The sequence below is a fragment of the Maylandia zebra genome, linkage group LG4 (assembly GCF_041146795.1).
Source record: "Maylandia zebra isolate NMK-2024a linkage group LG4, Mzebra_GT3a, whole genome shotgun sequence".
In the NCBI taxonomy this organism is placed as follows: Eukaryota; Metazoa; Chordata; class Actinopteri; order Cichliformes; family Cichlidae; genus Maylandia; species Maylandia zebra.
In genome coordinates this window covers 18,478,123-18,489,357 of record NC_135170.1, presented here as the reverse complement: position 1 = coordinate 18,489,357, position 11,235 = coordinate 18,478,123, and the positions used below count along the sequence as shown (strand labels likewise).

The window sequence follows — 11,235 nt, the reverse complement described above, 5'->3', positions numbered from 1 at the left end:
CTCGGCGCCGTCCATCCACCTCCCCTGTCTCCCCTCTGTGTTGTCACTGAAAATATTTGCTGTTTTGCTTGGGCCTTAGCGCAGACCATATGGTCACACCTTCAGCAGGCACCGGTGTTTTCGGTGGAGCGATGATGAAAGCCTCGAGGAGAGGAGAGTGAGGGAGCGATGAAGGCAGGAAAGAAGATCCTAGACTCAGTTTCAGGGAGGAAGGGAGGGAGTGAGGAGTGCTCTCTTCGTCCATTAATTTCCAAATGTCTGTTGCTAAGAATAGCCTGCCCCCCCCCCCCCCCCTCCCGCGCGCGCACACACACACACGCACACACACACGCACACACCACCTTCCCTAACAAACACACGCAGGATCGCGCGTACACACATTGACGCGCCTTTACTGACGAGCCCGTGTGCGCGCAGTCATTGTCAGCTTGGGTTGCAGCTGTATCTTTGCAAGAGCTGCATAATGCCCCCCCCCCCCCCCCCCCCCCCCCAGCATCCTTCCCACCCCGTCGCCATACGTACACTTACGCGCGCACAGTTCCCCTCCGCCGCACACACGCTCCTAATAAAAAAGTCCCTACAATACTTATTTTGAAGAAGACAGACAAGAGTGTCCGCCTCAGTTTGACAACAGCGGGATATCTGTGTTTCAGTTCAGCCAGACAGGGCTATGTAGCCCGAATCACCTTAAAAGAAACAGGCGAGTAGGCGATGCCTCCATCCCTGACACAGGTCTGGAAGTTGGACGCGCTGCGTGCGTCATGTGCTCTGGCTGCAGAACTGAGCAGACTCCCATTCTAGTTCACACAAGCTGAGAGACACCGCGAGGAGCGATTTATTTCATTTATAGACAGACTCGGGCCCGAATCCCAGGGAAACAGTCAGTCCCCTCCCTTTCATCCTGTCACCATCCATTCACCGATCCATCGATCCATCCTGTCCGTTCGTCCCTCTCTCCCTCCCCTTGGGGGCTGCCGGACGAGCAGAGAAGAGAAGAGGCCTTGAGGAACGGACTACTCCAATGAGAGAGAGAGAGGGAGAGAGCGAGAGGTACGAAGGACGCTCTGCCAGGACATTTGAGCTCATCGGTGCGGACGAAGGTAGACTTTTTTCTTTAAAGGCGGGAATGGTGATGGACTTTCGTACTGCTACACCTAGAATGGCCAAACCAAGATCATGAGAGGGTGTAAAGCGGCGGAGAAGCGACCGTCTTACCCTTGTCTTTGACGCCGTCGCTCGCGTGTCCCTTGCTCGGCTTCTGGATGGCCACGCAGGTGAGGGATAGAAGATGATGGGTGCTGATGAAATCGTTTGAGAAAATTATTCCACCTAAGACAGCATTGACACCGATGATTCACGGAAAAACGGTATTTGTTCTGTCTCATTGCTGCCTTCTGAAATTTCACATTCTGAAATAAGGCTCGTGAATAGCAAATGTCACATTTTTCCGGTCCAAAGGTTTGTGGAGTGTACTGGTAAAACAACTGTAAGGTGGCTGGAGCCACGTTATTACCACACACTGTACCAAACATTGCGGATGTTTCAGAAATAAATAAATAATAGTAGCTTTTCCATTTCAATGCCTTTAAGTCTGTGGAAACGCGACTGTTTCCAAAATGCCGACCTGAACGCCAGTGACTGTCGTGGATAGCTGTAAGCTGTTTTATTATTTATTTATTTTTATTTTAACAATCTTATTTATCGAGGCCTGTGTTATACTCGGGCGTTAACGTTGTCAGAGCAAAGACATGAAACGTCCAGCAAGGTGCAGGAAGCTCGGGTGCGCTCTGAGGCAGGCTTGTACCGTAGGCAACATGAAACATTCATGTTAACTCGCTACAGTCTCACCATGATTTCATGTTGGGAGCGAACCCTGCTTTATATGGACATAAGAGTGGACAAAGACTGAGAAACCCCACAGCACTACCCTACAGTGCAACCAGTCAGCCAACCGACCACACATTTAATTTCCTCACACCCACAATTGGCCGTTGGCAGAGACGCACAGAAAAGGAGACAGTACATGGGCGTCCTCGTCTGCTAAAACCAAGCGCTGCAAAACTGCTCGCCGGGTGCAGGTGTTCAGCATAAGCTTACAAGACAACCCGTTGTGCATATGAGACGTTCTGATCCAGATGGGATGTAATGTTGTGTGGTTGCACAGCTGAGCATTGGTCTCCTTCTCCGCTGCTTCGTGAAGATTGGCTTTTGGTGTCCAGAGAATGGCGCGGTTCGGAGACGAGGTACCAGCCAGGTATGGCGGAGGACCTGGCGGAGGAGGCCCGGGAGGCCGGGGTGGTAGCAGGCAAGGAGGACCCCATGGACACGGCCACGGACACGGTCATGGGCATGGTCACGGGCATGGCCACGGCCCACCTGGAGGGCCCGGGGCCCAGAGAATGTACAAGCAGTCTATGGCGCAGAGAGCCCGGACAATGGCACTGTATAACCCCATCCCCGTACGCCAGAACTGCTTCACTGTCAACCGTTCGCTGTTCATTTTCAGCGAGGACAACTTCGTGAGAAAATACGCCAAAAAGATCACCGAATGGCCATATCCTTTACCATGTGTGCAGTGGGTAAACGCCTTTATAGGCCTTACCTACAGGTAGGCCTGTGTGCAGACAGCTGTTTTTAATAATGTTTCACTTTTTCCCCGTTAAATGAGCTGCAGACTTTACGTTATGTCCCAGTATCAAACAAGCAGATCCATCCGTGCAAGTCACGAATGAGGTATAGGCTACAGTAGGTGACAGAGGAGTTGCTGGGTGTTTAATTAATAGTCAATTAACGAGGGTGGTTCTGTAACAGTGGACCATTCTGATCACCATTAATCACATTTGTTTGCATTTTCACATCGCAATCCCGCGAGACTTGTTTGATATACGCTTCCTAAGTGGTGTGTGTGTGTGTGTGTGGTTTGAGTTTGTGGTGGAGGTATAGGGGGCGCATCTGGTTGCTGATGTCAGCATGTGCAGTATAGTCACAATGCCCAGCCAGGGTATACAGAAACAGGAGGAAGGAGCAGAGGAGGTGGGGGAACCAAAAGAGAGAAAAGGAATTTAGATTAGTTAAATGTGTGTGTACGTGTGTTCTTGTGGCAACGCACACAAGTTCCCATATCAGCACGATGCAGGTGTCCTATATGATGTGTATGTGTGTGTGTGGCAGAGAGACAGAGGGAGAGAGGGGGGTGGTGGTGGTGGTGGTGGCGGGGGGGTAATAACTCAAGTATGCCAGTGTGAATATAGAAACTTGCAAATTTTGTGGATGCTCATCTTAATCACAGAAGATGCAGGTGTCACTGAATGAATGTGTCATCATTTCACACTGTGTGCGTGCGTGTGTGTGTGCTTGTGTAGGCCTACTCCAACCACTAAGTGTGACAGTGTTGCATTTCCAGCAATCCCCTGCATTTTCACATTTCTGAAACCAGCAGGTTTCCTAGGGAGAGAAAATGAAAAGTGATTTCGGTATTTTCATTTCCAGGATTTGTGTATGCAGGCATGAATGCATGCAAATGTGGAAGTGAGTTTCTGTGCAACTGTTAATGACAAGAGGGAAAATTGGAGTAATGATTACATTGATCTATGCTGATGCTTGAGCCATGACATAACTACACACACTAATTGGGTTGTTCCTGTGCATAGATACTTAGAGCGCCTCTGAATCATGTCTTAGTGACTAAATGACAGATGTGTTGCTGAGCAAACGCAAGAGTGTGCAGGGATTTTGAGGTTATATGTGTATGTATACATTACCACCGAATCAACAGTTAAACATACAGTCAACTTGCTTACTGAGAGCATGAATTGTTTTTATTAACAACCACTTGTGCTTTTCCTATTATAGCAAATTATCTGAAGAAGTCACTTTACAAACTGTCGTATCCGTTACCAGATAGCTTCACATTATGAAATAAAATATAGTTTCTTTTCTTTTCAGTTTGTTTGGATTTTTTTCTTCCGAGCATATTTGGTAGTGCCTGCAAAGATAACGCTAATGAAGACAGGGCATTGTTCACTTTTTGCTTATTTGATCTAATATTTCTTGTCTTTTATTCCTTCATCAGACTTTGTAGCAGACTGTAGAGATAGACCAAATGAGAAGAGTGGTATTCACTGTCACATGCAAAACCACATACACATACATACGCTCTTAGGCCACAAGGACACCCCAATCCTAATTATGTAAATAGCTGTACAGCCAATGATAGAAGCTGATTTTTCTCAGTTTTATGTAATTCTGTGTGCCATGGTTGAAGTTTTTGCCTCCCTCTGTAGTTGTTTTGCATTCCTTTGTGGTCACGTTGGATCTCTTTGAAACCATTTAGAATCATTTTGCATGTCTTTGTCCACATTTTGTGTCTTGTGTGATTCATTTGCATTTTGTGCATTTTTCTTGTTGTTTTAAAATTTGAGCTATATTTGAGTTTTTAACAAAAAGCTAGCTTTTTCTTATAAAAAAAAGGGAAGGGGTTGAGAGACATGATGATGTCACATGCAAAACCACCACCCAGTGTAAGGTTGGTGCCACAGCTTCCATAAATTAAATTAACTAAATATTTTTTAATGTCTCTCTAATGTTAATCCATCAGTATGCGTAAACTATTTAATCCAAATCATATTTTTATTGCTAAAATATAATTATTGTTGTTGCCTGTGAATTTTCAAATGCGTTGTTTTATAGAAAAGCAGAAGAAATAGTGAAACACACATTTTTTTTTATTAAGATGCCAAACTACAGTTACCTACCTTTCTGAACAACAACCAAAAAAAGTTTTATTATACATGATTAATTTCTGACTTTCATAAGAAGTCCAGTGTGGCGGCTCAAATTTGTGTATAAATATAAAGGCACTTTTTTGTTTGCCTAATAACTAACAATACAGCTTTTAGACTTTTTTTTCACCTACTTCTAAAACAGATGTGGTTTTTAAGACAGGCAGCCCAATAAATCAGTCAAGCACTTTTTAAATGGTTTTGTTTTTGTTACGGCAGCATTGGGGTGTTGGTTTACCTCCCGATAATTACTTACTTATTGTTAATTATGAGGTGTAACTATTACCTGTTTTCTCTGGAAGCTCCTGTTTCCCCTTCTGTCTGCAAACATTTTAAATTACAGAGCTTTACCTGGGCATAAGGTTGCTCAATACATACACAACATTAAATTAAATCTACTACATAAAACAACAGTGAATGCTGCTCATGAAATGTAATTGATGGATTTGAACCTGCAATACATGCAAGTGTTGCATGCTGAGTTATTTGGTAGATTTAACTGACTGTTTTTTTTCTGAGTGCAGACTGAAACAGCTTTTTGATTCACCAGACGTGTGAGTCTCAGTGGACTCACTAACAGGTCGAACCGTGACCTGCGGCTTTATTTAGTTGTGAACTGAGCCCGTGGGAGTGCCACATAAATAACTGTGCTCTCACGTGCACATTTACATACACTAGGCTAATATTTGGTCATTTAAATAGAAATAGCATCATGGGGTGCAGTCTCAATACTGCGTCATTTCATTTTTATAAAAAACAAACAAACTGTGAATAGTTTAGAAGTAGTGCTCAGATGCGATTTAATCCTAGCTTTTTCCCTTTTGTTACAACAATATTTATCTGAAAAATAATTGGCGCTTTGATGATATGCTGAAAAGAGGGATATCTAATATGTCGGTCCGTAAGTGTTCAATTTGAAATATGTGAAGTGTGAAGGTCATAGCATATGATTCACATCATTTATAGTCATAAATTCAACGACCCCTCACGGACCCTATGGATAGGGGCATTGTCATCCTGGAAGAGATCACACCCAACAGGATAGAAATATTTTATCCCAGGACAACGGTGATCACTCACAACTTCAGAGTGATTTGCAGTGATCTCCCTCTAAGGGAGGTCTCAAACAAGCCAGAAAAAGCCTCCCGTAACATACAAGTCTTACCAGATCCCCTCACTGTTCTACAGTTTCCCTTTAATTCGTCACCAATCTATAAATTAAACTAATTTTCTAAACAATAAATACATTTAGAGATATACATTTTAGCATTAACTATATTTTACAAATAATGTCAATTACTATCAAACAAACAAATCACAAGTGACAAAATTCTTTCTACCAAATTTATGTAAAAAATGTGTCATCTTTCAGAGCTCCAGACTTCAGTCCATAGGTTGGTTCCACTGGGCAAGTGTCGGAACTTAGGAGTCACAGGACACAGGAACTCTTTGGTTGCTAATTAAATGACTGCTGTGGGTTATATGTTGATAGGAAAGTGTGAGCTACTTAACAGTGAATAGTTATTTCCAGTAATGGCAAACCCCACACACACTTTGCTTAGACTTTTAGGGGCTGATTGACATCATACACACGCTTATAACCATTTTTGAAAATAATTGGTATCATTGAGTATCTTTGGCAGCACAATGTCTGCAGTTTTAACAAGGTAATGTGTGCAGTCACAGTGAGTCAGCTAGCTAGAAGTGAGTAAGGCTAGTTAGAATAAAAAGTTAGTGTAAAAAGTTGGTACCAGAACAAAGGTAACCGTTAAAACTGAGCTGGCAACAATTCAGTGTCAAAGACTTAAATGTTATCTTGTGGAGGCTCTTTCTGGTGTGTCATAACAGTTAAGAGCTGAAACAATAGTAATTAAATTACATTTTAGTCGTATTCATCAATAAACAATCCTGTATTTGAACAAGTATTATGAATTATTCTGTCGCAATAATGTCTGTACCTGAAATTACTGCACAATGCATGTTAGAGCATATAGCAGAGGGAAGCTGAAACTAAAAGGGTCATCTAATAGGAATGACCTTGTCCAAGGGTGTCAGGTGTCACCCAATGAGATTCTGTAAACCCTGCAAATGCATTTTCATGTAATTCATTTTTTTCTGTTTAAGTAATGTGTCGTGCTGGGTCAGCTTAGGTAATCTACATCTATGCATTACACACAAATTTTTTAACATGTGCAGACAAACACATACACACTGACGCAGCTTTACAAGTAGACACTGCATGTACACCATATGGTGCCATTGCATCATCATCGTCAATTGTTTTTTTGTTGTTTTTTTGTAAATAGAGAAGTCTATATGCAGTATATTCTATCTATAGCAACACTGTTCTCATGAAATGGAACACAAATTATGCCTTTTAATAATCTTAATGTGGGCGTGAGGGAGATTTAAGAATTTCTGGTGGCCTCTTAATATTTTGTTGCTATATATAATGTGTAAAACTCAGTATTCAGAACTCTGTAACCTGACACGTTGCCTGGGCATCCAGTGCCATTGAAGATTTTCTTCAAACATTCTGCATACGCTGTAGGTGCCATTATCAGTCGTGCTTATGTTTATTATATATGTTTACACCTATTTTTCTAATGATGGTTCCTTAATTTCCTTGCACAAATGGTGAAATATTCAACATCCAAAAGCTTTATTTATATACAAATGCATTTATCAGATTTTTAATAGTATTAATAGAAACAATAAATTTTTTCAGGGTCTGTATATGCTGTAAGGCAATGGTGTGCTTGTGCTCTGTGTTCATGCCAGTACACTAAAGGGCATTTTTTAAATCATATTATAGTTTTGTATTTGATGCTAGACATGGATAATGCTTTGGAACTGGAGACAACAATGACTGACCATTAAAGATGGGCAAATTTGGCCTTTTTGTGGGGTGTGTGTGTGTGTGTGTGTGTGTGTGGGGGGGGGGGGGGGGGGCATTCTTAAAAAGCTTTTATTAAGACATGACTAATACTTTGGTATCAATTCAACAGGAAAATTCAGGAAACAGTGTATTTGTTTTTCTGTGGTATTAAAAGTGTAACAGATGCTGTAAAGACCATAGATACTGGGTGGCTGAGGCTGGTGCGATGAAGATTATTGGAAGGAATTTTTTAACAGTGCAATATGAGATAGTTGCACCATTGGTTTTGTTTTTGCAGAACACTTAATTCGTTCAAATTTTAGTCAAATTTAATGAGCTTTATTGGCTTTTGTGTTTCTTTAATGACAGAGGTTGATAATTGATAAAAAAGTACATTTTTAAATAGTCTTATAGCCGAAGCTTTAAATTGTGTTTTTGCAGACAGTTACCATTGTGGTACCTAAAGGAAAATTCTAATAACAAGCAAATAAAAATGATTACCTACATCATTTAAAAGGTTATTAAAATATAAGAAATAGAGTGTGGAAGTGCTTTAAATTTTTCATACTTTTGTAGGACAGGCTGATTGAAGTTTCCTACATTCGCTGACATATGCTGTTTGGTATGATATTTTATTAATTGCCTTTTGGGAAACCCACTGGGATTTTTCAGGAGTGTCTGTCTGAGTTCTGCACTGAGACATACAGAGAAAAGCAGGAAATTGTACTTACTGTTTATACAGTGTCAATGTGGTCCAGGGAATATGGAGCTTTTTTCCACAAACAAAAAACAAAGTTATTTTTTGTCAGTCGAAAGTCAAAATTTGGGGCTAAATTTTTAAACTTTCAGGTAATTATCTCAAAAATGTGATTTATTAAGTCAATCTAATAATAATAATAATAATAGCTTAATTCGGACTCCTGGATGGCCATTTTTAGTAGCTGCAACACGCTTTCTTTGTGAACATGAACATTTTGTAAGCCGATAATCATTGCAGAATCATAACTCTTTACTAGCTTTCCTCCAGACTGCTACTGTTAGCTGATAGCTAAAAACACCAGCTTAATTTTGTAGATACTGGACAGCCATCTCTTTGCTGCCTATTTGTTTCTCTTTCTGTCATTTGATACAGATGTACTTCTCATATGGGTTGTTTTTTTTTTTCTTCTTTTTTTAAAAAAATCCAGTGTGGTTATGTCCAAGAGTTCGTCTTTCACATCAGGCCAGACTAAAAATAACAGGAGCTGCTTGAAAAGAGCACTTTTCACTGATGATACACTGCCCTCCTTTCTTTAGCTCTCTTTCCTTTTATGTCCTCCAGTTCACATAGAGGTCTCATTGTAGCCACACTGCTAACAAAAAACTAAAATAGCAAGTCTTTGTTAAGAATGTGTTTTTCAAATGTCTTAACCTGTTGTGTTAGGTGAGGGTTACAGTGTTAAGATGAGGTAAAAGGCTGTTTCAGCTCTCCAAAATAACCCTTTTTTTGGACTCTTGCACTTTTGTTGTAATCAGCAGTATTTTTTGCTCTGCCTTGTCGGCTGGTTGGTTGGGGGGACATGACTTGGAAAGCATACTTAATTTTGGGTGTAATTAAAGATGTTACTTTTTTAAGGATCCTTATTTTAGAACTGCAAACACATGTACGGTGTATTGGCAGCAATAAGAGGTAGTTTAAATCACACCTACACATACTTACAAATACAAAATTGAATATGTGAATCCCAAAAGTGAAAATCAAACATTTGGTTCACCAGAGAGATTGACAATGGGAAGACAGAAGCAGAGAGAGGAGGGTGGAAGTCAGTAAGCCTAATGAGAAACAATGGAGAGAGACAACCAAACTGCCTGTCTGCATATAAATCATTTAACACAAAGTGCTGGAGAGACAAACACTCTGGGACGGCCTGCTTGAATGCAACCTGGACTTCAACGCAAACTTGCTTTTGTCACTCAGACAAGCAGTGCACTGAGCAGCTACATGCCGAAAGCTAACATTGCCCTTATCTTAACCAAAACACCAAGTCTTGACCATAAATGGTATGTGGGAACCTTTTTGTCCTCACGACATCCCTAAATGTTGAGTAACATGCACACAATGAAAGCTAATGCCAATCCTTCCCTCTCTTTTCCTTCGTCTTTTTCTTTTACTCTTTTTCTCACTCACTTTGATTAATAGGATGTGATGTTTTGTCATCTCCTCTCACGTTTCACTACCTTTACTTTTCTCATTTGCTCAATTCCTGTCCATCATGCTTTCCTTCTCCTTCTCACAGTCCTACCATCATTGTTCCTCTCATTCCTCCCACTGCTCTTTGCCTAACTGGCTGCTTGAGCCTTTTGCTATGTTAGTCTAAAAATGTTAACGTTTTGACAGCTGCAACTTCATTCTCATTAAGTTTACTTATCTCTTACTGTTCCCGTTCAGCTCATGCACATGTATACCCTTCTTCATACCTTTATGAATCAATTGATATTTTTGGAATATTTATAAAACAGTGGTTTAAACGGGTGTGCTCTGCTGATATTGATCATCTGCAGGGCATGATATATGGTTTTTCATAGAAGTAGGGAACACTGAGTTCTCTGTGAGGTCTCTCTGTCTTTTTCCATTGTCTACTCTTTTCAAGCTGAAGACAACAGATAGCACAGTCATTTTTGGAACAAAATTGTTGTACAAAATACTTAATTTCTTTTTATGAACTGTTCTTTTTGCGGGGTGAAATATTGTGCACCACACATTTTCAGTCACTTAAAACATGGGTGCACAAGTTTGAATTTATTTTGGATTTTCTCTAATCCACAAAGGGTCAAAAGTATATGTACAGGCTCCAATATATGCATATAGTCACTTAAATCTTTTGATAATTGGTACTGAAGTTTCTACGATGTCTTTCAACTTGACAAGGCCAAGGCCTATTAACTTCTCATTAGTGATCATGATTGACTACAACTGGCAGTTTGCTCCTTGGAGCATAAAAGGGATTTGCTTAACAGCACTAACTGGATTGTCCAAAACTCAGATAAATGAAAAAGTTCAAGGAAGTCAGTGACAATCTGTGACACAGAATGGTAGAGTTACACAACTAAACAACTGCAGATTCAAGATCATAAGTTCAAACAATTGGACACAAGTTGTGCCACCACTTTCCTCAATGTCTGTAAGAAGACCCAAACTGTCACAGTCAGATGAGAGAAAATTGTTTAAAGAGCAGCCCAGGAACCACCACGGCTCAAGCTTGTCTGAAACTGGAAACAGCTGAAACACCAGTTTGAAACTCAGAGAAGTGAGTTTTACATTGCCACGGACTGAAAGGGTGCCCACCAAGTAAGAAGCCGCTGCTCCAAGATCAACACCTTGAAGCTCAACTGAGATTTGTAGCTGTCCACGTGGACAGGTCAAATGTCTTCTAGAGAAAATTCTTTAGTCCGCCGAGACAAACATTAGGGCAAAATTACAAAAGTTTGGAGGAATAAAGGCGAAACATTCCTAATCTAAGAATTCTGTACCAAATGGTAGTAACAGCATCATGCTCTGGGACTGCTTTGCTGCCAGTGGTACTAGTGCATTGCATA

The 11,235-nt window shown here is 40.8% G+C and overlaps 1 protein-coding gene across 8 annotated transcripts in view; it reads left to right on the top strand.

Annotated features, from left to right (window-relative positions):
* Nucleotides 1–622: 622 nt before the first annotated feature.
* Nucleotides 623–11,235, top strand: part of cacna1aa (calcium channel, voltage-dependent, P/Q type, alpha 1A subunit, a) — a 101,798-nt gene continuing 91,185 nt past the window's right edge. For 6 of the 8 annotated variants that reach the window (XM_012921102.3, XM_012921103.3, XM_076883096.1 and 3 more), the window contains exon 1: nt 625–2,554. In XM_012921102.3, the coding sequence (XP_012776556.1) occupies nt 2,223–2,554 (332 nt within the window). In that variant the 5' untranslated portion in view covers nt 625–2,222. Of the gene's footprint in view, nt 2,555–11,235 lie in introns of all 8 variants that reach the window. The other 2 variants (XM_076883097.1, XM_012921101.3) reach the window with 2 other exon arrangements.